Below are 27,068 nucleotides of genomic sequence, written 5' to 3'. Positions count from 1 at the left end.
CCTAATAGATCAGCTAGAGCCCGGTGTGCCAGTGGTCCTTACTTGAAAAGGTTAAAAGATGCTCAGAGGGGACATTGTGGGACACTGGGGTCAGATCTGTGGCTTACTGAGCCGTGGGTTGGATGTGGGCCCTATCATGGTGAATGTCCGGGAATGCCTGGGCTGGGAGGCTGGGGGACCTGGGAGCCTGCCTTCCCTTGGAGGTTCCCCAGAGGACACCAGGAGGGGCAGGCGAGGGTGCTCGGGCCCATGCCAGGCAGCTGGGATGCTCTGGCACTCCAGCAAGCAGAACCTGTTGACAAGGGGCTTCTTGAGGAATGGTCCTGTGTGATTAATTTTGTAGATTCTGAAAGGATACCTAAATTTGTGGATAAAGAGGAATCTAATCAGATTCTCCCGGAGGCTTTGAAATGAGATAGGAAGCGTGTCTATTCTGACATGTTAGATGTCCATGATATGGTGTGGGGTTACCCCAATAAGCAGTGTGCAGAGTGTGATCTCATTTTTGTAAAATTCCTTTAAAATACATGCCAGTATGCACACTTATAGGCTAGCAAATGCTTAGAAAAAGTCATTCTGGAAGGATAACCCAGCAAACGTGTCAGCAGAGTCGTTGCCATTTTACTTTATACACTTTCGTAACCTTTGCAAAAATGTAAAGGCACATGCATTCCTTTCTTAATGACCACAACAAAAATAAAACCACACTTTTAAAGCTTCTGGATAAGAACTTATAAAAATTTGAGTCACCCTTGGGCTGGAAGGGTGGACTCTTTTATAATGGATACGAAACTGGCTTGGAGACTGACAGCAAAGGGTGGGGCTACTCAGGTACTTGTCTTTTCTGGAAAGGTTGCAGGGAGATTTATTGCAGACCCTGAGGTCTCCAAGCAAAGGCCTGGCCTGGTAGGGATTGGGTGAGAGTGGAAAACAGGCAGCTGGCAGCACCCTGGTTCACTCCGGGGCAGCAGACCAAGTTCGCTTTATAGGATGATGACTGGAAACTCTCAGTTCTGACCCAGGATGGGAAACAAATCATTGAGGATCCTCCCTGAAGGCTTCAATCTCGTTGCTGTTGTGACCCAAATGGTCTCGGTATGGACCTCAGGTGACCCAGCCCTGGCATAGCCTGGGGAGCCACATGCAGGGAGGACAATGGGGCTTCAGGAGGCCCCGCCAGGGGTGGAGGGGATGCCTGGGAAACTCGTCTGGCATGTGGGCTCAAGCTGTGCCCGCCTCTGTGATCTGGAGGCCCAGGAGCAGGTGGCAGTGACCCAGGTGACAGGGTGGAGAGGTGAGGAGGGACAGATATAAATTCCTCTGCCTGTTGCTTGGCAACAGTGCCCACCTCCCCCTTCCACAGTCCCATCCCCCAGCCCCCCGCCCATGGGTGCCATCTTGGAGCTTGCTGTGCCCTCTGAGGCTGCCCCTGTTAAAGACAACAGGAGAAAGGGTATGTGGACTTCTCTGGCCCAGCCCCGCCCCACTCCTGCCCCTGGAGTGAGGCAGGAAGATAAATAAAAGGACAGTAGCATGGAAGCAAGCCCAGAGCTGGTCCCTCTGCAGACCGCCCCCTGCCCCAGGCTGCAAGGGGACAGACATGCAGGCCAAAGAAGTGACCGGGAGGCAGGCAGACCTTGATTTGCATCTCAGCCCTGCTACTACCATAGCTACCGAGGGACCTAAAAGTCTCTGAGCTGCAGGTTTTTCATCTGTGAATCAGGGATAAGAATCGCATCCACATTTTACTGGTATTGCTTGAATCAAATGAAATACTGTGTGAAAACTGTCAGCACTGTGCCCAGCACGTAGTAGGTACGCAGGAGGTGTGAGTTCTTTTTCTCTGAGTCGGGTCAGGACAGGGCTGCATGAGGGTGAATCTGGGGACCTGGCGAGATGACCCCGTTGAAGGCCCCCTTGCCTTCCAAGACCCCACAAATGTTGCCTGTCATCCTCATCACCCCTTAGGGGTCATAGGACCTCCATTTCCTCTGTAAAGCCAGGATTTGGCTGGTTGATCTCTGAGTGCTTCAGCCAGCCCTGGCCATCTGATCTCTGGGCCTTGAATCTTGATGTACTTCTGTCAGTTTCTTGAGAGTCCATGCCCAGTGGGGACCCAGTAGGTCCCCCAAGCCCTGGGCCCTCGCCCTTCCTGCCCTCTGCTCTCTTTGGGTCCAGAGCAGGCAGTGGCCTCTCCTCTGGTTGCTGGGCCTGCTGGCAGGGCTGGCTCTGCCCCCTGGCCCACAGGCATGGGAGGGTCTTGACCACAGCCGGGCCTGGCAGCTGGCACACAGCAGTGGTTCCTAATGGTTTTATTACCAGCAACAATGTGGTGCTTGTTGCCATCCTCTCACAGGCCTGTGATTCCCAACCCAACTAGTGGTGGCCTGAGGGCCTGCCTGGTACTGGAAGCTCAGCTGGGAAGCCCAGTGGGGCAGGGCAATTGGCTCTGCATTTTCTTTTGTCAACACCCTCTGTGCAGCCTGGACTCTGAGATGGTGTGGTGATATGCCGGGGCCCCAAGTTGGCAGGCCTGGCAGCTCTTGAGTTTTCTCTCCAGAGGGCCATTGCTTCAGATTCACAAATAATGTTTATCTGTTCATTTATTAAAGACCTACTATGTGTCAAGCACTGGCTACAAAGATAAAAGAGACTGAGCTGGTCCTCAAGGAGCCCGCAGGGGAGATGAGAGTCTGGCAAGGTGACCATTACATCGTAGGTGGGTGGAGAGAGCTCTGCAGCATGTACCTGGAGCATTACGGGGGCTCAGAGAAGGGACGTCTCATTCAAGGGGGGAGGGAAGAGCAGGAAAGGGTTTCTAAAGGAGGTGAGGCTGGAGCTGAGTCTCAAAGGGTAGGGAGCAGTTAGCCAGGTGGTCCGGGGCATTTTCTCCCTTGATGTGGCGGGAGTGATGGGATATGGGGGATCATGGGATGTGAGGCTGGAGGGCTGGGCCGAGCTGGACCACGGAAGGCCGGGATGTTACCCATTCATCGGCGTTGGGCTTGGAGTAACGTGCCCGTATTTGCATCTGAGAAAGATCATCCTGGGGCATCAAGGAGGAGAACTTGGGCAGCTGAGACTGGGGGCAGGGAGCCCAGGCAGAAGGCTGGTGCAGGAATCCAGGGGAGCAGCAGTGCAGGCGTGGAGGAGGGCTGCTCTGTGAGGCATTTAGGTGGGAGTGACTGGGTGATGGAGAGGGTGAGGGGAGCTGGCTCAGCCCGCCGCGTGGGTGGAGGTGCCATCCGTTGAGAGGGCTCGGCTGGAGGGAGTCTGGGAGAGATCTTCCCGTGGGAGGCAGGGCTAGAGTTGGGACTTGAGGGTGGTTAGGATTTGTGCAGGCGGAGCCTGGGCTGGGCCAGGCTTGCAGAAGAGGGAGGGCCTGTGTCACCAGGCCTGGATGTGGGGACCCAGGAAGGCGCAGGGTCCAGGTGATGGATTAGAAAGGCGGGCGCATTTTATTCCGTAACTGGTAGCAATCCCTGCAGACTTTTAAGGACGGAAGTAACTTAACCAGGCATTTGTACCACATACATTGGGCATACTGATGTTTGGGGGCTTGAGCAGGGGCTTCTGCTTCTCAGGTGCTCCCCCGAAAGATGAGCTGCAAGGCCTAGACCCTGTTCTTCAACTCCCCGCTGCACAGCCTGGGGTGAGTGTCATCACCCTCTGACAGTGGTATGTGAATTGCAAAGTTGACATCTGCCCTGGGTTTAGAGGCAGGTCTGCCAATGTAGGAGGGGATAAGATGGGCACAGCAGTTTTGGTAAACAAACAGAAAAGAAACAAAAACCGTTTCTCTAAAGTAGAAATATGAGTCTTTTGTGTGTCACAGGAAGAGCTGTTTCCAAAGAATTTCTAGAAAAATGGCGTGAACCAGGTCAGCATCACTGAACCCGGGCAGAGGCAAGAGGCGGCGTGGCATTGTGCCAGGGCCACCAGGCTCGGCACTGAACAGACAGTGGTTTCACCTCAGCCCTGCCACCTCCTTCCACCTCGGGAAGATGGCTTAACCTCTCTTAGCCTCAATTTGCCGTCTGCAAAGTGGAGACAACCTTCCAGACTTGTGTCATTTGTTTGTTTGTTTGTTTCAAACACTGCTTCTTGCCCTAAACTTGGGTATTTTATGTCACGTGTCTTTTAAAAGAATCCTTCTACAGTTGGCCTCGCGGGTATTTGAGGATTAAAATTCAGCTGTGCCTGGTCCCTGTCTGGCGCTGAAGAGATACAGCCCCGTACCGCGCGCGCCCCTCTTCCCCCGTCTCACATGCCAAGTTTCCTCTTGCTCTTTGCCTCCCGGGAGCCCTGACCCCCCAGTGGGTTTTGAGTTCCATGTTCCTGGGAAGCTCCACTTATCATGTTCCATTGACTCTCTTGTTCCCCAAACCTGGGTCACCCCAGTGTGTTTGAAGAGAATCTCCTGAGCTAAATGGGAACTAGGGGAGGAGGTCAGTTCCTTGTCTCTTTTTAATGGAGGGGAGGGGAGGGTCTGTGCAGAGCTGCCCATGGCTGTGTGGAGAGCAGAGGACGAGGGAGGGAGAGGCTCTGACCCATCCAGGGCCCGGGCGGACCATGGCTAGGACCTTGCCCAGTAGCTGGCTCCTGTGCCAGGGAAAGGGGTGCATGGCCCTAGTGGAGTCTGGGAGATGATCTCGGGGTGACCTCGGTCTGGATGGGGAGGCCAGCTTCCTCTGTGATTGGGCACACGTGGTGGCCATTGGGCTGTTTTGTGGCCCCTGTGACATGCAGCCATGGCCACGGGGAGACCTTGGAGGCATCTCTGCTCTCCGGAGGAGGCTCGGGTGGGAAGCTAGCTCCTCAGCAGGGGCTCCTGTGGAGGTGGCGTTGGCGAGAAGGCCTGGGCCGGAGTCAGGCTGTGCCTGGCCGGGGGTAGGGTGGGTGGGGACCACTGTCAACTTGAGTGCAGAAACCAGTGTTTCCCTGGTTGGTACAGACCTGCGCTTGTACCCCTGTCACAGGGGCACCCTCTGGAAGCTGGTGTGTGTGGACCGAGGGTGTGGTGGTGTAATCACACGAAATGTACAGCATAATTAATCCGGCATACCCTTAGTGGTATGCATAATTGTGCTGCATGGTAATTAGGTGTAAATGGTAAGCAGTTCACATAAATGTTTTTGTAATTGGTATTAATTTTGCAGAGGCAAACTAAGTTTATGTGGTTTCTTTCTTCTTGCTCTGTTAGTTTTCTAGCACAGGCAATTCCTAGCTCTTGGAGGAATTCTACTGCAAATGTTTGTTTGTAGGGCAATGTTTTGTATTTTCTCTCAGAACAATGTTATGAATGGTTATGAGGTTCCCAAGCTGGTTTCCAAATGCCTCTTTGGCCCACACTTTAGGTGAAATGTGCGACGCGTATGCGGGGAGGCCTCGCCTGGAATCCTCCTGCTTCAGGTTCCTGGAGCCTGCCTGTGTGTGTGTGTGTGTGTGTGTGTGTGTGTGTGTTTGCATGCACATACATGTCTTTCTGCATGTGTCTGTGTCTGTGTATGTGAGTGCGCCCGTGTGGGTCTGTGTCTGTGTCTCTGTGTGTGCCTGTGACCCCTGAGGCCACAGTGGCAGGTTAAGGGTGCTGGTAAAGAGGTTATTTATTCTGGTTGCGAAGGCCCTTGCGCTGGGGGATTAGGGGAGGCCTCGCGGCATTAGCTGGGAGAGAGGACACTGGGTCAGGCCACAGCAGCCGTTCAGGAGCCAGCGAGAGCCATTCCTGGGCGTTGTCTGAAGTGAGAGTCTAGGTTTCTTAAGGACACTTTACTGGCCTTTCACCCTAATTAATGACATACTTTTTTTTTTTTTTTAATTTTTGCATTTAATTTTATTTATTTTTTTATACAGCAGGTTCTTATTAGTTATCCATTTTATACATATTAGTGTATCTTTGTCAATCCCAGTCTCCCAATTCATCACACCACCACCACCACCCCTGCCGCTTTCCCCCCTTGGTGTCCATAAGTTTGTTCTCTACATCTGTGAATGATGTACTTTTTTAAAAAATTCATATTTATTGAGCGCCTACCATGTGCCAGGTATCATGCTAAACACTCGACTCAAATTCTCTCATATCTTAAAATAGACTCAGGAGGTAAGGACTCTTATCGTGCAGTTTGGTAAAGTGTGGCCTGCGTCTGAGCGGCAGAGGTTTGAGGTGGGTTCCGGCTGAGCCCCCTTAGAGCTGAAGGGGTGGATGAACTGCACCAGGGCCCCCGGGCCAGAGGCTAGTGATTCTGGGATGTGCTACCCAGGATCCTCGGTTCTTCTTCCTCCCCTCGGGCCCCCTTGCCCCCCTGCAAGTGGTTTGGTTTCGGTTGGGGCAGAGGGTGAGGAGAAAGCAGCCCAGGGAGCAGCAGGTGCTTCTGACAGCAGTGGGCTCTTTCCTGCACTCTTGGGTGGGCAGGGGCTGTGCTCCAGCAGCAGCTCCCAGACCCTGAAGACTCTTTGGGGGACCTCCTGGTTTGGGCCCAGGAGGGGGTCAGCTCTGTGGCCTGGGAGGAGTGTGACAAGGTGCGGGCGGGGAAGCATCGCACGGATGGTGTGAGGAGAGAGTGGTCCCAGGCAAGCCGGGGACCAGCTTCCAAAGGCCTGGGCAGGTGGGAGGCCGGCTGTCCCCGCTTCCCGTGGTTCACAGACACCCTGATCTAGGTCCCTCACGACCCCCGGCACCCTGGGCATCTGGGGGCTGGCGGAGCCTGCGGACCCCGTAGCAGGCGCACGTCCTGGCCTGGGGCAGGTGGAGCAGGGGCCTTCCCGTTGGCGCACTGCCTTGGGGAACTCTGGCAGGCGACCCCTAGAATGGGCTTGTGGGGGTCCCTCGAGGCACCGCAGCGCCGTGCTGGCGATGTTGCGGCTGCCTGGGAGTGATTTCACCGCGTCCTCTCTGCCTCAGGGGTCAGGCGGAACAGGGAGAACGGGGAGGGTGGGTGGCAGAAGAGCAGGGTGCAGGACATGACTCTGACCTCATCTGTTTCGGAAATCACACACATCCGTCTACACGAGGAAAGCCAAATGACCACACAACAAACTGGTTAAAGACCCCTGGGAGGGTGGTTGAGGAGGAGCGATAGGGGCTGGGGGTCCTGAGGGGTGGGGAAGGGGGCTGGGGGCCCTCTGGAAGGATCCCCCCTCGTGGAGGAGAGAATGCTGTGAACGTAGACACAGGCGTGTGGGAACAGGCAATGTGAGCTGGGGGCCTGGAACGATGGAGCCAGCTAGGCGAGGTGGGGGCCAGGTCAGAGCTGTAGGCTGAGGCCAGACTCGGAGAGCCGGCAGTGTAGGACCAGACCAGAGTTCAGATCTTACAGTGTGTGAAAATCACTGGCATCATCGAGTTTTAAAAAATAACAGCTTTATCGAGATATAATTCACATACTATACAATTCACCCATTTAAACTATGCAATTCGATGGTTTTTAGTACATTCACGGAGTTGTGCAACCATCACCGCAATCAATTTCAGAACATTTTCATCAGGCATCATAGGTTTGATTGAGGAAGCCATGTGTGGAAAATCTTTGCTGAGAGGCTGGGGTGGGAGGGAGGGACATCAGAGGCGGTGAGACGCGTTACAGGGTAACTGCCAAGGTCTAGACCTGTGGTCCCGAGGGCCTGGAGGGCAGGGGTGGAGAATAGGGGCCCGAGGATCAGGTGCCTGGTGCAATGTGGGGACTGAGGGGGGAGGTGGGACCTGAGTTCTCTGCGGGGTTTTGGGCTTTGGCAGCTGAGGGGAAGGTGCTGCCACCTCCACGTAGAGAGAGGAGCCACAGGAAACATGAAGCATCTGGTTCTAGAAGAGTAGGATTTTAGGTAACTGCAAGTCATCCAGGTGGGGACGTCCAGAGAATAAAGATGGAGGCCTTGCAGTAGGAAGTCTGCACTCATTTAAGCCCAGGTATCTCAGCAGAGGAGAATGTAGAGTACAGCTGGATCACAGCGGGACCCGAGAGGGGTGCCCACTGGGCAGCAGTGGGAGCAAGACCCCAGCCAGCCAGGAGAAAGAGCGGAGGGGCCCGAGGGTCAAGAGCATGGAGCCAAGGGGGCAGAGAGGGCCAGAGAATCCCCTTGTTCATGAACTTGCAGGGGTCTCCTGTTCACCCCAGTGCCCAGCTTGGCAATGACACTCAATAAAGGATTGCTGAGTGAGTGCTTGAAGCAGGGAATGATTAGCCGGCAAGGAGGCTGAATTGAGCTCAAGGACGCCAAGGATGGAAAAAGGCCCTTTGAAGCCGTGGGTGACTGTATCTGTCAGGGCCGATTCAGGAGACAGGAACCACATAGTGATTTGAACAGGCAAAGTTTAATATAAAGACTTATTAATGATAACAGGAGATTGGAGTATTGAGAGATTGGCTGATAAGAAGTAAAAAGATCTGCAAAGAATACAGAAATAGCATATATGAGAACAACCACTACACCCAGGGTTGCCATGGAGTGCCCAAGGAAGAGGCCCCCAGGGCTGAGATCCTGACCTTGATGCCCCTGGCTCCCTGGATGACAGAGAAGTCACTGTGGTGCCATGTTGGCAGAACTTGCTGGAGACCTGCCCCCCGGAACTCACTGGAAGTCCATCCTTTTGGGTCCCAAGGAAAGTTGTTCATGAGGAAGTATCTTGCTGGAGGCACAGTGCTACTAAACTACCCAAAAGGAGTATTGGGTGAAGCTGCTGGCCGCTCTTGACTGTCAAACACTGCTAGAGCCAGGTGCTGGGGAAGCACCCTTGCTGCAGGAGCCAGGCACTGGAGAAGCTGTGACAGGACAGGCCTGGCCACTAGGGAAGCCACAGGGGCAGCAGGATCTGACTGCTGGAGAAGTTGTATACAATGCAGAAATCCTTCAAGAGAGCACACTGGTTCTAGGAAAGAAAACTCCTCCTCCTTCAATGTCTCTCCAGTGCCCTCTACTGAGGGAGTTTGATGTCATGCCAGCTGGCAAAGGGGACATCTTTAAGGGGCCTAGCTTCATTTTCACAGAGCAGGCAATGAAGGGTGAATAAATTAACTGGCACAGTCTGCTACTTTGGCTGCACAGCTTCCATCTGCCCCCCTTTTACACACATGTGAGCTCCCCTACAACAACCAAATAGTTGTATTTCTACCTACAAAGACACAGCTATCCTGCTTCCCGTTCTTACCCTGTCTCCCAAATGAGGCATCCCAGCACTTATTGTATCAATCACTGTCTACGTGAGCAACGCCTCAAATTCAGTCACAGTCTCACTGAATATTCTGTTACCTAAAGACTAAATTGTAACGTTAACTTCCAACAACTTGTATATAAAATATAAATAATGGGAAGATGAAGGAAAAAGACGAAAACGGTTACCATGTACAAATAAACACACATCTATATCAAGTAAATAGAAAACATGCAAAAGTACTATAGTTCTCATTTCTATATTTGTTCACAAGACCACGTTTGCTCTCCGGCTTCCTTCTCCCATTTCCCATCCTGTATCTCCTCTGCACTCAGCCGGAACCTCAGCAGGGCAGGATTCTTTTACCTGGTGGAGTGACCCAAACCTTGATTCTTGAAGGATCTGAATCCTCGGTTGCCCTGCCTTTTTTTTTTTTTTTTGGTTCCTGTAGTTTTTCATTAACCCTTACTTTTGGGCATGGAAGTCCTGAGAGGTACCTGAGAGAATCCTCTGGTTCCAGAAATTATCTTCCTGGCCTCTACTGTATACCAGCAACGCAATTTCTCCTTGGTAACTAGGATCAATCACTCCAGCTTGTGGAGTAACTCCTTTTTGTCTGTTGGTTCAGCGGCATTAAGGGGGTCCCCAAAAGCCAGGTCAGTGACTAGTCTTCCAGTGGAACCATTGCGGTGTCCTCTTGGCAGACAACATTCAGAGCCCCTAAACCTTTTCAGAGAGATGGGAGTGGAGTGGGGACCAGATGCAGGGATCAAGGGGAGAGTAAGTGAAGAGGCTCTGGAGCTGGCACGTGTGGACCGTTGTTTAGAGAAGGCTGGAAGAGCCAAGAATCACACAGGTGTGGACCATGGGCCACCTCGGGTGGGGGGGAGGGGAGGACAGAATCAGACCCAGGCTCATGGCTGTCCAGACAGCAGGCCCCGCCAGGGTCCACATGGCTGATTCTCATGTGGACTTTCAGCCTGGACCCTGTGCCCTGCCTCCTGGGGCGTGGGAAGCCCATCGACTGCCACTGCACACACGACCCCGACCCCCAGTAGGGCTCCTCCTGACTCACCATGTTCGGAAACGCGTGCTCCTGTATGGAACTCTGTATTGGCTCCTTTTGGCTCCCAAGAACAACTTCAGCTCCTTACCAGCGTCTATTTTGGGTACAAACCTTTTTTTTTTTCTCCTCCCTGCTTTTGGGGCTGTGTCATGGTAACCATAAGTGTGAGCAGAGAGTCTGATTCAACTCAGCTCTGCCAGTGTGGCCACCATAATGGCAGCATTTGGTGTGATTAAAAATGCTCACGCTGGTGGTGCCCTGGCCTCGAGGGTGGTGTGAGAGCCACAAGTCATCTTGTTGTGACTTCAGAGCCAGACAGATGGGCTTTGAAGTGGGGAACAGGATGGCAGGATTGTTGGCCTGTCGCCAATGGCTTTCGGTATTCTACGGGCAGCTGGTGATTTGGGTGGGAAGGACGTTTCTGGAAGTCAGAGTCACGGTATGATGACATGCATCTCCCTCGTGTTGAGAGAGAATGAGCAATCAGAAAGTGGCACTGGGACCTCCCCCTCCCCCTTATCCAGCCCCAGTCTTGTGACCAAGGGTGGGGGAAGACGTGGCAGATAAACATCTCTGTCTGGGAGGCTGTGATGTCTCCCCTCAGCTTTCTGCTGCCCCCAGCTTACCAAGCTTATCACCACCCTGGCAGATGCTTGGGTGGTGTGGGGCACAAGATACTCTCGTGTCTTCTGTCACCCACAGGACTCATTTGCACCTCCTCCTAAGGTCAAATAGGAAATTCAGCCGTGAGGCTGTTATCTACAGGCTGGTGTCACATCAGGGGCACAGAGAGCTGATCTGGGGTCTGTGCTACTCATGCTCATCCATGACGGGGTGTCGCCATGTTTGTAAGGACTCTTAAGTTAGATGGACCTGGACTCAGAATCCTGCCCTGGGAGTTTCTACCTGCACTGCTCTGGAGAGGTAATTAACCTCTCCAAGCCTCAGCTTATCCTTCTATAAAATGGGAATAATAGTAGAACCAACTTCATAGACTTCATAGGTTGGTTATAAGGATGAGACGGGACAATGCATGTCCCTTAGCACAGTGCCGGACACACGGTAGGTGCTCAGTAAATAGTAGAATGAATAAATGAATGAATGACTCCCTCATCTGGCAGGGCACCGAACACGATGATTAGAAGCTTGGACTGCCTGTTACCACCCTTCCCCCTGCCCTCACAGCCGACAGGACTCACCAGGAAAGGGAGACTAACTGGAAACTTGGTTTTCTGATCAATTCATTGGGAAAGTTAACATGTTTGCAGTGGTCACATGCTAATTGTAAGAGATCATGATGAAGTGGAAAGCTGTGGGCTTCAGCGGGGGACAGACCTCGATTTGTATGTGGTTCCTCCACCCACGAACTGTGTGACCTTAGGCAGCTTTGCTAACCTCTCCATGCCTCATTCTTCTCATCTAGAAAATGGGGATAAAAATAGTCTCCACTTCAAAGGGTTGGAGTGAGGTGTGAGGATGTACAAGATGTTGAAATTGTAAAGCTCTTTTCACAGGGCCTGGCGCGTTGTAAGAATCGTAATCAGTACAAGCTCCATTTGAGTGAAGTACACTCACGGGCACTCCAGGGATGTCAACAAAGGAGAGAAAACTGTGGGCTGGGTTAGTCAGGGACTAATAATTGTTAAAATTTATTGAGTATATTCTTTGTGTCAGGCACTCTTGTTGGCATGTTTCTTAAAGCAAATAATTTTAATGTTATTTCGTCCATTCTATTTTTTTTTTTGGCCACGCTGTGCGGCTTGCAGGATCTTAGTTCCCTGACCAGTGAGGGAATTGAACCTGGGCCCCCTGCAGTGGAAGTGTGGAGTCCTAACCACTGGACCGCCAGGGAATTCCCTGTTAGCATTTTTAATGCATCTCACTTTAATTCTCACAACAGGCCTGTGAAGTGGCAAGTGTTATTTCCCCCATTTTACAGCTGAGAAAACTGACGCACAGTTATGCCTCAGGTCACACAGGTGACGCTAATACAGACAGGATTTGAACCCACGCAGTCGGGCCTCCCAGGGAAGACTTCAGGAGGTTAAGATTAGTATGTGAGTCAGGACCGTCAGCCACAAGGCACAGACTCACTCACACCAAAGGCACAGACTCACTCCCACCAAAGTAGGGAAAGTTTCACATTACCAGGAGGTTCAGAGATGCCCTGCCTCCAGGTACAGCTGGGCCCAGGGGCCCAGACAATGGCCTCAGTGTTCCAGCGTCTATCTCCATACCTCAGGCAAGCTTTCCCCAACGCAGCCAGCAGCTCCTGACTCACATCCCATCATGTTAGCATCTTTCCTTTGCACCAGAACGCTCCTGGGGGGCCTCTGATTGGCCCCGCCTGGTCACATGCTCACTCTATGACTAGGGTGAGGGGTGGGGTCGGCACAAACACCACAAAACCCCACTGGGAAGGAGGGGAAGGTAACTAGATCGAAACCAGCAAAGTCCACTGCAAAAAGGGCAGACTTCAGCTAGAGGGGTGAAGAAGGACCTGGTGCAGAGATGGTCAGATATTTTTCAGCAATTCAAAGAGAGGACTTGAGATGGAGCGGGAGGGGCCCTTATGGTGATCACATTAGGGTTGTTTTTGATGGAGGAAGGATCTGGGTTTGTGGGCAATTATGGTTTTGTTTCTGGAAGAGGATGATTCCTCGCCGGCCCTTGTTGAGGTGAGACTGGGGTGACGATCTAGTCAGTGCTGGTTGGAGCAGGCTTGGAGGTGAGGCTTTGGGGTGATTGATTGGCTCAGGGGGTGCTGATGGGGTTGGGATTGGTGAGGAGGGTGGGAATGGTGCTGGGGACGGTGTGGTGGCAGAGCTGGGAGGTGACGCAGCAGGACGGTCTGGAGGCTTCAGGAGATGGTTGAATTGTGGATCTTGGGTCTGAGATGGGCTGATGAGCGAGCTGGGCTGTGGTTAGGGATGTGGGCAGCAATGGCATGTCGAGGTGCAGTTTGGGGGGAACGTAATGGAGGTGCACCATGCTGCACATGGGCTGGACTTGGTGGAAATGACGTGTTGCGAGAATTAAACATTTTGTGAGGGATGTGATGGTGGGGCGGGGAGGGAGGTACCACTTTTAGAGCTGATGATGGAACTCTGTGTGGGTGTGAGGAGCTGATGATGGGTGTTCTGTGGGACGTGACGGTTTCATAGCGTAACAGAGGTGGAAGGACTTAGCTGCACTCTTATGGAGGAGGATGGAGGCCAAACCCATCCAACGGTTGCAGCTGGATGTAAGCCCTCATTCCCAGACCCATTCTCTCTTTTTAAAAATTACTTTTTATCTCTTCACAGTATTACATGCATATAATTTAAGAAGTAAAGAGGACTAACATCTCTTCACCAAATGCAGTGGTTCCTTGCCTCCTTCCACCTTCTTCTTCTTCTCAGAGGCAACCACTTTTAGCTGTTTCTTCTAGCAATTTTACATCTCATGGGTCTGAGTAATGTTCGTATTTTTGACTCTTCCATTGTAGACATTTTCCATTGATTTCCTATTTGGTAAATAAGAATTTAGCTCTCTTATATGGCCAACCATGGCATTCTACCCAGCCAACCTCCTCAATATTTCTCGTGGTAGACATACTATCAATAGTACCTTACCAGGGGTCTTCCCTGGTGGCACAGTGGTTAAGAATCCGCCTGCCAATGCAGGGGACACGGGTTCGAGCCCTGCTCCGGGAAGATCCCACATGCCATGGAGCAACGAAGCCTGTGTGCCACAACTACTGAGCCTGCGCTCTAGAGCTTGTGAGCCACAACTGCTGAGCCCACGTGCCACAACTACTGAAGCCCACGCACCTAGAGCCCGTGCTCCGCAACACGAGAAGCCACCGCAATGAGAAGCCCGCGCACCGCAACGAAGAGTAGCCCCCACTCGCCGCAACCAGAGAAAAGCCCGTGCGCAGCAACAAAGACCCAACGCAGCCAAAAATAAATTAAATAAATAAATAAATAAATAAATAGTACCTTACCAGTGTTCTTTCAAAAATGTCTTATGCCTCTAATGATATACATATATGTATGCATGTAGCAGGCAGGATAATGGCCCTGCAAAGGCGGCCACATCCTAATCCCCTGAACCTGTGAATGTGTTACCTTATGTAGCAAAAGAGACTTCACAGATGTGGTTAAGTTAAGGATCTTGAGATGGGGAGATTTATCCTGGATCATCTGGGTGGGCCCAATGTCATCATCAGGATCCTTGAAAGTGAAAGGCAGAGGCAGGAGGGTCAGAGTAATGTGATGGGAGAAAGACTGGCCATTGCTGGCTTTGAGGATGGAAGGGAGCCAGGAGCCAAGGAATGTGAGCAGCCTCTCGAAGTTGAAAAAGTCAAGAAAATGGAACCTCCCCAGGGCCTCCAGAAAAGAATGCAGCCTGCCAACACCTTGATTTCAGCCCAGTGACGAGAACCATTTTGGACTTCTGACTTCCGGAACTGCAAGAAACAAATTTGTGCTGTTTTAAGCCATTAACTTTGTGGTAATTTGTAACAGAAGCAATAGGAAATTAATACACCAGGTAATATGTCTACATCCACATACATACATACAAACATGCATACGTATGTATGTTATGTATACATACTTGTTAAATCAACTAATGCAACTATTCACAGCTGAGCTTTATACTGTACTACAATAGTTTCCTTTTTTCCCCCTGAAATGAAGAATTACCTTGTTTCTTTTTTTTAAATTGACTTTTGTCATTTTTTAAAAATATTTATTTATTTATTTAATTTGGCTGCACTGGGTCTTGGCTGTGGCACGCAGGATCTTCATTGCTGCATGTGGGATCCAGTTCCCTGACCAGGAATCGAACCTGGGCCCCCTGCATTGGAAGCGCAGAGTCTTAACCACTGGATCACCAGGGAAGTCCCTACCTTGTTTCTTTATCTGCCTTATTTTCTTTATACCTTTTGCCCATTTCTGCTACACCTCCTAATAGCTGTCTGTGTGGCTTCCACGAGGGCAGGCACATCAAGTGTTATGTTTCAGTTCCATTTTTTGAGTTATCCGCTCTCTTGCTCTCGGGGCGTGTGGCATAGTTAGCTGCCGTTCGGTGACTTCTTTTTGTTGTCCTCCTTGGCATTCCCTTTGCCTTCCTTCTGGTTGGAATTCCTGTTTTCTGGAGCCCATGTCTTCTTGCTTGTTTTACTCCCCCGTTTGGAGCCCATTGCCGAGGACAGGTCTTCATCTTTATCCAAATCCATTCAGTTCCTGAGTTCAGACCACAGAGTAAAAACAGCAAATGACACCTGTAGTTTTGTCAGGCTAAAAAGACAGTTCAGTGGAAGCAACCTAAGTGTCCATCGACAGATGAATGGATAAAGAAGATGTGGCACATATATACAATGGGATATTACTCAGCCATAAAAAGGAATGAAATTGAGTTATTTGTAGTGAGGTGGATGGACCTAGAGACTGTCATACAGAGTTAAGTAAGTCAGAAAGAGAAAAACAAGTACCGTATGCTAACACATATATATGGAATCTAAAAAAAAAAAACAAAAAAAAAAAGGTTCTGAAGAACCTAGGGGCAGGACAGGAATAAAGACGCAGACGTAGAGAATGGACTTGAGGACACGGGGAGGGGGAAGGGTAAGCTGGGACGAAGTAAGAGAGTGGCACGGACATATATACACTACCAAATGTAAAATAGATGGCTAGTGGGAAGCAGCCACATAGCACAGGGAGATCAGCTCGGTGCTTTTGTCCACCTAGAGGGGTGGGATAAGGAGGGTGGGAGGGAGACGCAAGAGGGAGGAGATATGGGAATATATGTTTATGTATAGCTGATTCACTTTGTTATACAGCAGAAACTAACACACCATTGTAAAGCAATTATACTCCAATAAAGATGTTAAACAAAAACAAAAACAAACAAAAAAACCCCAAAAAGATACATTTACCCATATTTTGATAGCAGCACTGTTCACAATAGCCAAAACATGGAAACAACCTAAATGTCCATCGACAGATGAATGGATAAAGATGTGGTACATATATACAATGGAATACTACTCAGTCATAAAAAAGAACAAAAAAGGCCATTTGCAGCAACATGGATGCAACATGAAATTGTCATACTAAGTGATAGTATTATCATACTATCAACTAAGATAATCATACTTTCTCAGAAAGAGAAAGACAAATATCATATGATATCACTTATATGTGGAACCTAAAATAAGGCACAAATGCACCTATCTACAAAACAGAAACAGACTCATAGACATAGAGAACAGATTTGTGGTTGCCAAGGGGGAGGGGGGAGGGAGAGGGATGGACTGGGAGTTTGGGGTTGGTAGATGCAAACTATTACATTTAGAGTGGATAAACAATAAGGTCCTAATGTATAGCACAGGGAACTATATTCAATAACCTGGGATAAACCATAATGGAAAAGAGTATAAAAAAGAATGCATATGTGTGTATAACTGAGTCACTGTGCTGTGCAGTAGAGATTGCCACAACATTGTAAATCAACTCTACTTCAACAACAACAAAAAAAAGTTCAGTGGTAGAGGGCATGGTGGTGCCCTTCCATGGTGGAAGCACTCCAAGTTAGAGGCTTTCCTCGGATGTCTAGTGGTCCTTGGTTGTCCTTTCAGGGTTAAGAACAGGGGACTAAAAAGCTGATTGGAAGCTGGCTGACTTGCAGATCCACATTGGTTGACCTAAACAAGCCATTTGGAAACCATTTGTGTTTTGGTGTCAATATCTGTATCCTTAGGCCTTTCTTCTTGCACTGGTAAGATTCTCCAGAGAAGAAGGTAAGGTCTGGCTGCCAGGATTCTAGGAGCCCAGTGGGGGACTAGCCTGGGGGACTCAACCTCAGCATTGAAAATAACCTTCATCCCCTTGCTTTTGTTTATTACTCTTGCTCTCAACGGTGCTTGTCGACTCTCTGCGCGAAGGCCCTCTGTTTTGTGCTCTCTAGAGAGTAAATCGTCAGACTTCTGGGGGAGGTGGATTTAGGGATTTTACTTCTTTCGTTCGATCCTTTTTATTTTCACACATGCATCCTCTTCACCCCTGGTCCCGGCGATACATGGTGCTATCGTGCCACGTGTCTTTAAAGGACTCTGTTATAGATCACTTGTCATGTGCTGTCTGAAATTTGCCTGCCACAAATCTGCTTTCCAGACCCCCACATTTTGTTGGTGGTGCCTCCTCTCTGTTCAGCCCAATCTTGTGACTTTATGTCTTCTTTATTTTATTTTTTTCTGGCTGCACCATGCGGCATGCGGGATCTTAGTTCCCCAAACAGGGTTCGAACCCGTGCCCCCTGCAGTGGGAGCGCGGAGTCTTAACCACTGGACCACCAGGCAAGTCCCTTTATGTCTTCTTTAAAAAATCTTTCTACTACATTGGATTTAGAAGGTAGCGCTCTTGGGTGTGTAGATTCAAAATCCCAGTCCTTTTCCACAACAGTTTTGTAACTGGAGCGGTGAGGATGGTGACCATGTCAGTTGTGATACCAAGACATTTTCATGATAGGATTCCTCAAAACAACTTTTTTTAAGTTGTTATAAAATTGTTCATGGCCACTGTGGACGTTAGCAGTATAAAGGAGAAAATAAAAGCTGCCTATTGTGGCGGTAGGGCTCTTGGCAAGGGTTTTTATTTGGTGGTGGTTTTGTGGTGCAGCCCTTGGCATGGGTGAGGAGGATGCTTTGGTGCCAGGAGCAGCAGGGCCGTCATGTCATGGTAGACACATGCTGCTGTGTTGGGACCGTGGGCCCAAGAGCAGGTCTTTTCCCTCGGCAGGGCTGCTTGGGAGAAGAAGGAAGCTTCTAAGGACGGGCGGGAAGCGCTGTGTTCAGGCCTGGACCTTGGCCACCACAGTGGGCTCTGGAGCTGTGCAGTGCATGGCCTGCCCGGCCGTGTGCTGGATGGTCTTAGATGATGCTGGGTGACTTTGAGGGACACTTACTGACAAGGCTGTTCCATTGAGTTACACAAAGGAACCGAAAGACTGACCCAGGTCAGCTGTGTTTGCTGTGAGACAGTGTGCAGCTCATGTCAGAGGGGTGAGCAGAGGAAGGGGCGGAGGAAAGAACCTTTCCTTTCCTTTCCGGGGTGTCTGCCCTCAGGGTCAACACCCTGTGATGTTCTGCTTTTCCCTCCTGCTTCCTTCCTCTTGTCACTAGCCACCAGAGGTTCTCTGAAAGTTTTTTCTTACAGAAGCCCCTGGATGTTTCTAGGCCTCAGGGCAGCATTGAGACAAATATCCGGGAGAGGGCTATCTGCCCCTGACTTACTTTGTGCCTGGCTCGGCACAGACTCCATTCTAGGGCTCTCGGGGCTCCTGGAGATGGCCCAGCCTCGTAGGATCCTGCCCTTTGCCTTTGGGGCCTCCAACAGCTTGGCAGGGCAGGGCTAGAAGACGTTCTTGAGGATCATCTAGTCGACCTCTTCCATTTTATGGATGAGGAAACTAAGGGCCAGAGAAGTTCTTCCCGGGTTCAGTGTTCTTCCCAACCAGACCCTGCCTCTCTCAGCTTGCTCATCCTTTTGAAGATTTTGATGTGGTGGGTGATTGGGGATATTTGTGCCAACAGACAAGGGGTGGGTTTGAGGGGGACTCGCGGGCTGGCTGGTGATGGTCAGAAGCCTTGTGGAGTTCTGGGTTGGCCCGGTTGTCTGATGGGCTCTCAGGGTTGTTTCTGTGGGGTGGTGTAAGCTGGGGGACGGAGCTTCATACAGATGCCCTCAGAGCCCTAGAGTCAGAGATCTGGATTCAAGCCTCTGCCCTGACGCTGAAACATGGATAAGCCTTAGCCTTTTGCAGCCTTAGATTCAACAGTAGATGGTAGTAATACTTGTATCTGCCCAAAGAGGAAGGCCTGTCCCGGGCTTGGCACCGCATCGGACACACGGAGTTGCTCTCGCTCCTGCACCCGCATAGCAGACGTTCCTCGGCCCAGCCTGGACCAGCGCTACACCTGCGGCTTCCTTAGGGCTCACCTGGGGGGCGGGAGCACCTTCAGCCTGTCCAGGCTCTAACTTATGGGGCCCCTCGTGTCCGGGCCCTAAGGAGGCTCCTCCCAGCTCCAGCTTCCCCCTCCACACCCCCCCCCCACCTCCCAGCCCAGCGCCCATCCCTGGGGAGGGGCTGCACCCGTGGGAGACCTAAGCCTGCGCCTTCTCCGGTTCCTGGTTTTCCAGGGAGCTCTGGCTGGAGGGGGATGGGAGAAGCAGCCCTGGAGGGAGGGGGAGCGGGGAAGCAGAACCGGGAACTGGAAGTGGAAGGGTGTGGGTGGGCCCGGATCCAGCCTGCCTCCCACTTTCCTCCTCCTGCCAGGCCCCTCCCCGTGCTGGCTGGCCCGCTGAGGCAGGGGCTGGGCCCAGGCTCCTCCTGGGGGGCGGAGAGCCGGAGATCTCTCTGCGGCTCCTCCGAGCCAAGGGGGTGAAGCCACGACCCCCTCCCCGCCCCCCCCAGCTGAGGCCTGTGGCCCGTGCTTTGTTAGTTCACTGGCGTGAGGCCCGCACCTGAAGCAGGGAGGCCGAAAAGCCCCTAAAATTCAGCCATGTGCGTTCGCAGGGCCCCCTGGAGCCCACAGTTTCCCAGGGCAGGTGGGGCTGGTTCGCGGGGTGCGGGGGGAGCGGCCTGGCATCCTCCCTGGCTCGGTGCGGCTGCGGCCTCGCCGCCCCCCCCCCGCACCCGCACCCGCACCGGGGCGTCCCCTGGACAGCCCTGCAAACCCAGGCAGGCCTTCAGCCTGGCCGCAGCCCGGGTTCACCCTCAGCCTTCTCCGGGCCCAGGCGCCGGTCCTAAAGTGAGGTGACATTCATCTCACTACATCCTGTGACTGCCGCTCACTTCCTCCACGTGGTGGGGGCGGGGTGGGGTAGGGGCGCCGGGAGGACAGATCAGAAGGAAAATGTAGCCGGCTGGGGACCTCTGGGATTTCCCGGGGGGCGGGGGGCGGGGGAGGCTGCGGGAAGCTTTCAAAGGAAAGAACAGCCGTGAATGAAGAGACGGGAGGGGGCGGGAGGCGGCTGGAAGTCCCACAAGTGGCGCCCACTGTGCCGCGGCAACGCGGAGGCCGGGGAGACTGTTGCGCGTCGGAGGCAGGTGCGGCCCTGCTGCCGATTCGGCCTCGGTGCCCGCATCGCTGGGTGCCCGCATCGCCGGGTGCCGGCTCGGCCTGCGCCTGGGAAGAGGAGTCAGGCCAGCGTAGCCCCGGGGCCGAGGGTCTGGCCCTGGGAGCCGGTGGGGGTCAGCTGGGGCCTGGAGTGGAGGTGCCTTGCCCTGCTGACCCCTCTTCTCTTCCCCCCACAGGTGGAGCCGCGGGAAGCCCAGCCCCACAGACAGCCTGAGGCCGCGTTTCACCCTCCACGCCGGGATCTATGTTTAAGTTTTAACTCTTGCTTACCAAGACCACGATAATTCCTTCCCCAGAGGCCAGCAGCCCCCCAGCCCCGCGCAGCCCCAGCCTGCCTCCCACCGCCCAGCTGCCCGCGATGCCCGCCAGCGGCCCCGGGGACGCCAGCGGCCCCGCTCCGGAGCGGGGGGAGGAGGAGCGCAAGGTGAGCAGCCGGCTCTGCTGGGGGTGCTGGGCGCTGGACCGCGCCTCTCCGTCTTCACACGGGCCTGTAGGGAAGACCTATCCCCCTGTCTTGGTGGTGAGCACACTGAGGCTTGCAGAGGTTAAATCCTGGTGGTCGGGCTCCGGGACCCAGTCTTCAGCCCCCGTGGTGTGTGAGCAGAGCTTCAGACCCCAGGCGTGTGCGATTGTTAGGGCTGGCCTTGCAGGGTCTCCACATCTGGCTTCCTTTCTGGATCGGCCTCTTACTAGCTGTGTGTCCTCAGGTGAGTCACTTTACCTGGGTTAGCTGCCTCTGTTTCCCCAGGGCGGTTAGTAGCTTTGGGGAGGCCAAAGACAAGTTCAGGGGGCTTTGTAGATGGGAGGCCTCGTGAGGGCTGTCCCGGCCGCACAGACAGCCAGGCTCACCGCGGTGCGTGGCGCGCTGCGTGCTGTGTGCTCAGGGCGGCACCAGTCACAGTGGAGATGGTGATTTCCCTCCCTCGCCCCATCCCTGGCGCTGAGCAAGTGTTACTTCTGGCCATGGAGCTAGTGACCTTGTTTTTGGAGCCCCATGAGGGGTGACCTCTTCACCCTTCTGCTGAACTCCAGGATGGCCCTAAAGCAGTTAGAGGAGATGCCAGCAGACCGGTGGGCGTCCCTGCCGGGTTCCGACAGGCAACCTCGGGGCCTCACCAAGCCGTGCCCACCTGTAGGCAAAGCCATTCGAATCCCCAGCACGTGGACTCTGCTTTTCCCTTCTGTGGAATGGTAGACCCTGCCGCCACCCTTCCAGGGAAGCTGTGCCAGCCAACGGCCTTCCTGGGGCGTCCCATCTGTCATGCCCTGGTCCCCGCAGTTCCCTCTGCCTCTTCTCTCCCTGAGCGGGAGTGAGGGGTGGTGATACTTGGTCGTATCTGAGAGTAGCAGGGCATGCTTCTGGGGCACAGTTTGTCTTCCTGGAACCAGGGTGGACACCTGACACCAGGTGTGGGACCACTGAGCACTCTGAGGGGGTCAGCTCTGGTGATCCGCCATCAGCGGCCGTTCCAAGACCTGCTCCCTGCCCACCCTCCCGCCGCGCGTGCTCAGCTCCTTCTGGGCTTGCTCATTCTTAGAGCCAGTTTCTGTCTTCTGGGTGGTTTCCATCCATTTGGTCCTTGAGGACAGCCCTTGAAACAAGTGGGGCAAGGACAGATGGCCCTGGTTTGGAGATGAGGAAGCTGAGCCCAGCTTATCAGTGGGGGGTCCAGATGAGAGCCTGCTCTCCTGCATCGGAGTCTTTTTCACTGCCCCACCTGCACGGGTCCTGTTACGGACACACACACACGCACGCACGCGCGCTGATGCGTGCACGAAGCCCAGACACCTGTCTTTCCAGCCCAGGATCCTGCAGAGTGCCATGGGACGGGGGACTGTGTATACCCCCAAGCTGGGAAGAAGGTGCATGCTGCAGCCCACTGGGTGGGGCTCCTAGGGGTTACAGGTCAGTCCCTTTCTTTCTGATCCCGCGGACTCAGGCGGCAGCGGACCCAGACCCTGCTGCCATAGAGTCAGGGCCACCTGCACCCACCTGTGCTCTTGAGTGGCAGCTGTGGCCATAGATAATTCCCTTCCCTCCTTGGGCCTGGCTTTGCTCTTCCGTTAGCTTAGGTGACCGTGACCCCTCCCCCCGGTCCGATGTCCTGACTGGTGCTGACACAGCTCCGTATCCATGCACTTGCAGTTGGTGGTCAGCTGCCCCCCCCCTCCGCCAGTTGGAGGAGGTGGGGCAGCCGGGCCACATTTCTCCTGTTACTGGACAGGGCTTCCCTGGGCCGCAGAGCCCTCGGCCCCGCCCATGGAGAGCCACAGACAGGCACTCTATCATGACAGTTCAGGACAGAGAAAAAGCACTGGACAGAGAGTCACGAGTCCCGGGCCCCAGGCCTGAAGATGTCACTTATTGGAGATGTGACTTCAGGCCCACTGGGCTTGCGTTTGCTCAGCTGTAAAATGGGGATAGTAACTCGAGCTGTGCCTGTTTTATGGGGTGGTTGTAGAAGTCAGATGAGGTCACGGGCATGGAGTGCCCTGCAAACAGCAAAGTCTGGTCCAATTATGAGGGATTACGATTGCTATTATTATCTACCCATAGTAACTGCTCTGGCTCAAGAGGCAACAAACACACACCCAGGCCCAGAGCCTGGTGCTGATAGAGGGAGCTGACAGATGGGGGCTGGGGTACGGCGGGCGCTCCCCCTGGTGTGCATGCTGGCTCACCTGGTACACCTTCCTGGCACCGCTGGGCTGGCTCCCGTGCAGCCCCCAGGAGGGCGGGCAGAGACGCCGACAGCCGCCCACGCCCACGGCAGCCTGTGAAAGCCAGGCCTGGGGCAGGGGTGCCGCGTGGCTGCAGAGGGGAAGATGGGTTTGGGCCACAGCCCAAGGAGTCTGGCAGAGTTTCCAGGGGCACCTGGCACAAAGGAACTGTTTGGTGAGCCAGAGGGCAGGGGTGTGGCTGCCCACTGGCCCCTTCACCACCTGGCCCTATGTGCCCTTCCCGCCTGCCCCCCCCCCACCAGCCACGCCTCCCTGTACCTTTCACTCCAGTACTTCCTGGAGCTGCCAGGCCTTTGTTTATGCTGCTTCCTCTGACTGATGTGCCCTTTCCCTAATTTTCTCTCCTCTCTGATCAAAGCCCTGGCTTCAGTCTGTCTTGAATTACAGAGAGAACCAGCGGTTCTCAAAATGTGATCCCTAAACCAGCGGTACCAGCAGCACCTGGAAGGCTTAGAAATGCAAAAGCTCAGGCCCCACCCCAGACCTGCTGAATCAGAAACTCTGGGGACGGGACCCAGCAATCCTTGTTTTTACCAACCCTCTAGGGGATTTGAGAAGTACTGGTGTGGATAATATCCAGCCCCGCAGCTGCCCCAGGAGGGCAGGACCCCAGCCACCATCGTCTGGGTGGATCCTCAGGGCCCGACTAGCACACAGTAGGTGCTCAGGAAATATCTTGTGGATAGGATGGAGAGGAAAATGAGAGTGGATAAGACCCCTTCACAGGAGAACAATCCCAGAGCCCTGATCAAACAGGCAGGGCACAGAGCTGTGCGCGGTAGGCTGAGGCAGCCGTGCCTTTGCTGGCAGTGCAGAGAAGCCTGTGTATGTGGTGTCCTCGTGGCACCTGCCCAGCAGCCTCCCCAGCCCTACTGTCCATGTGTTGGGCAGGGACGGGGCAGCTTGGGGAGCCTGGGAGGAGGCAGGCTCGGGGTGGGGGGGGAGGTGTGTGGAGGGAGGGATGCTGAGCCCTGGGACTCTGGCAGTGAGGGTCGGCTGGGTAAATCTGGCCACAGAAAAGGGAGGGGGAGCTGGCCTTATGAGAGATGGGAGGGGAGGTGAGCATCAGGAAGTCCAGGAGCCTTGGTTCTGGCTCAGAGGGAATCATGGAGATATGGTGCCAGGCCCTGTGTGGAGGGGAGAGAGGGGGGCAGAGGGAGCAGGATGGGGGACCAAGAGCATTCCAAGCCCGGGGCTGGAAGGGCCTCCTCAGATCCCCAAATGTGAATCAGTGCCTGGCCAGGAGTCCAAGCCCCAGGCTGGGCCCCTGATCTTGCTGTTCCCCTCTTTCCCCGGGCCTTAGAAACATAACAGATGCATTGAGTGCTGACTATCTGCCAGGTGCTCTTTTAAGCTCTGTACTTGCATTATCTTATTTCATTCTTACAACTGCTCCATAAGGTAGGCTCTATTATTTTCATCACTCTATCTTATTAAAGACTAAACTGATGCTCAGAGAGGTTAGATCACTTGTCTAAGGCCACACAGCTAGTAAGTGGTGGTCCTGGGATTCGAACCCAGGCTCCTGTACCTTTCAGGCTGCCTCCTGTGTGAAAGGGGATGGAATGGATGGTGCCTCCCAGCTGTGATGTTCCATAGTCCTATCCAAGTTTCTTCTGAAAGTCGGGATGGTCAGAGAATGCTTTTCTCTGCATAGCAGTGCTCTTGCCCTGGGGTCGATGTTGGGGGCACTTCATCTCCAGCAGGACCTCACGTACACAGGCTAGTATGTGTGACTGAGTATACGTGCGCACGCACATACACACACGTACCAGGTACATACTCTTACGTGTGAAGACACTGCTGTGGACACGTTGCTTCTTTCCCTTCCTCCTTCCTCCTTCCCTCCTTTCCTCCTTTTCAGACTTAGGTACCTTTCCAGGTACCTGGCACATAGTAGGGCTCCACGAGTTTGTTGGGTGAACTGAATATACCTTGCTGGAGGGCCTAGTAAAGGGAAGGGGATAGGAAGATACCAGGATGGGTAAGCCATGCCTGCCCTCTGGAGGAAGGAGGCCGCTCCCGGACGGCTCGCCCTGAGCTCGCCCTCTCCTGCTGGGTAGGAGAAGCGCCTGTTGGAGGGTACGTATTTGTGCTGGGGGAGCACAGCAAGTGTGCCCATGTGTATGTGTGCATACCTGTGTGTATATGTATGCACGTGTGGCCAGTGCTGTGGCCAGGGCTCCTCCCTCCTCACCTAGGTCCAACCCAGAGGCCTGGCAAGTACTGATTTCCCTCGGGCGCCGACCACTTCCTGCACTCCGGTTCCGAAGTTCAAGGGCATCCTTGGGTGGGGTTCCCCCGGCTCCACTCTCAGCTGTTCTTGCTGGCCCACAGATCTGGTGCCCGCCCCGGGCATGCCCTGCCTTTAGTGCACTCAGATGCCCACACACGGTCACTCAGGGCCTGCTCTCTGCTTTATAATCGTCACTATAGGGGTCGCTGAGGTAGCATCCCTCTTACACATTTAAACAGTTCCAGTAAAGGCAGCTTTGCCCTTACCTCTTCGGGAACACAGCTAATAATAATAATGGCGTGTCCGTTTTTAGCTCAGTGGAGTCAATCAGATATTTGCGCATGGAGAGCAGGCAAGTGATGTAAACAGTGCCCACCCCAGAGCTGACTGGGACCTCCATTTTAGGGTTCAGGTTCTCTAAAATTCTCTAAGTTAACTGCTATTACATGTCAAGTTTAACTCTGCAGTCAATACAGTCTTAAGTGGGGGTCAGTTGGACTCTGGAGATAGACCTGTGTTTAAATGTGGACTCAGCTACATGACTGCTGAGCAGCGAAATGAGAGATTTCCGTGAGATGGTGTGTGTGAGTGGTTAACACAGTGGCACAGATTTAGTCTTGTGATTTATTTTGGATCGTTAACTAGCTGTCTATCTATCTACCTACTTACCTTCCTCCCCATCTGCCTATCTCTCTATCTACCAACCTATCTGCACATTTGTGGCGAAGATCCACTGCAGCCCCAAGGACTGAGAGGCGTGGGAGAAGAGTGGGGACAATGCAGACGAGGGTGTGAATGGTGTGGGTTTAAAGTCCCCTGAGAGCCCGCGGCCTGTGGCTCCCTCTCCCTTTACCCACTGAACAGAAGCAAAACTGAGGCAAGTTGCAGGATGACCTAACTCCTTTTTTTTTTTTTTGGCTGCGTTGGGTCTTCGTTGCTGCGCGTGGGCTTTCTCTAGTTGCGGCGAGGGGGGGCTACCCTTCATTGTGGTGCGCGGGCTTCTCATTGTGGTGGCTTCTCTTGTTGCGGAGCACGGGCTCTAGGCACCTGGGCTTCAGTAGTTGCAGCACGCGGGCTCATTAGTTGTGGCACGCAGGCCCTAAAGCACGTGGGCTTCGGTAGTTGCGACACGTGGGCTCAGTAGTTGTGGCTCGCGGGCTTCGTTGCTCCGCGGCCTGTGGGATCTTCCCGGACCAGGGCTCGAACCCGTGTCCCCTGCATTGGCAGGTGGATTCTTAACCGCTGTGCCACCAGGGAAGTCCCAGGATGACCTAACTGCTGATGGCAGGGGCTATGCTACCTTCAGAGGCTCGCATGCGGGGCCACGGCCGGGCCCAAGGTCCCTCAGGTCTTCCGTGCTCTCAGGTCTGGGCTGGGGTTGGAGCCCATCCCGGCCAAGAAGCAGGTCCCACAGGGCCTGGGCGGGGAAGCTGAGCTCAGCTCTGCAAAGGGAAGAGGGCCGGGGGGAAACTGAGCAAGAGTGGGTGTCCCAGGATGACTGAGAAATGGGAAGATATCCTTCCTTTCTGGCACCTGGACTGGGCACAGGGCCTGGTCATGTCCTGCAGCCGCCTCTGCGGAGAGCCACGGGGCTATTAGGGCCATTACTTCTAATCACCCCACTTCGCACGTGCACGGTGTGGAAGGGTGTCTGAAGGAGTGGCCTTTGCCCGGCAAGTAACTCACCTAATCCTCACAGTAACTGAAGGATCCCCATTTTACAGATAGGGAGTTGAGGCTTAGAGAGGTTGAG

The 27,068-nt window shown here is 53.5% G+C and overlaps 1 protein-coding gene across 4 annotated transcripts in view; it reads left to right on the top strand.

Annotated features, from left to right (window-relative positions):
• The window catches only part of DNMT3A (DNA methyltransferase 3 alpha), a 103,885-nt gene that overhangs the window by 6,507 nt on the left and 70,310 nt on the right, over window positions 1-27,068 (top strand). For 2 of the 4 annotated variants that reach the window (XR_009703818.1, XM_061211212.1), the window contains exons 1-2: window positions 20,260-20,306; window positions 20,514-20,761. Coding sequence is in view for 3 of the 4 variants with exons in the window: in XM_061211212.1 (XP_061067195.1) it covers window positions 20,696-20,761 (66 nt within the window). In the remaining variant the exon portion in view is untranslated. Of the gene's footprint in view, window positions 1-20,259; window positions 20,307-20,513; window positions 20,762-27,068 lie in introns of those variants that run through there. The other 2 variants (XM_061211213.1, XM_061211214.1) reach the window with 2 other exon arrangements.

This window comes from Eubalaena glacialis, chromosome 14 (genome assembly GCF_028564815.1).
Source record: "Eubalaena glacialis isolate mEubGla1 chromosome 14, mEubGla1.1.hap2.+ XY, whole genome shotgun sequence".
Lineage (NCBI taxonomy): Eukaryota > Metazoa > Chordata > Mammalia > Artiodactyla > Balaenidae > Eubalaena > Eubalaena glacialis.
The sequence above is the reverse complement of the archived record's forward strand: the minus strand, read 5'-3'. Positions and strand labels throughout refer to the sequence as shown.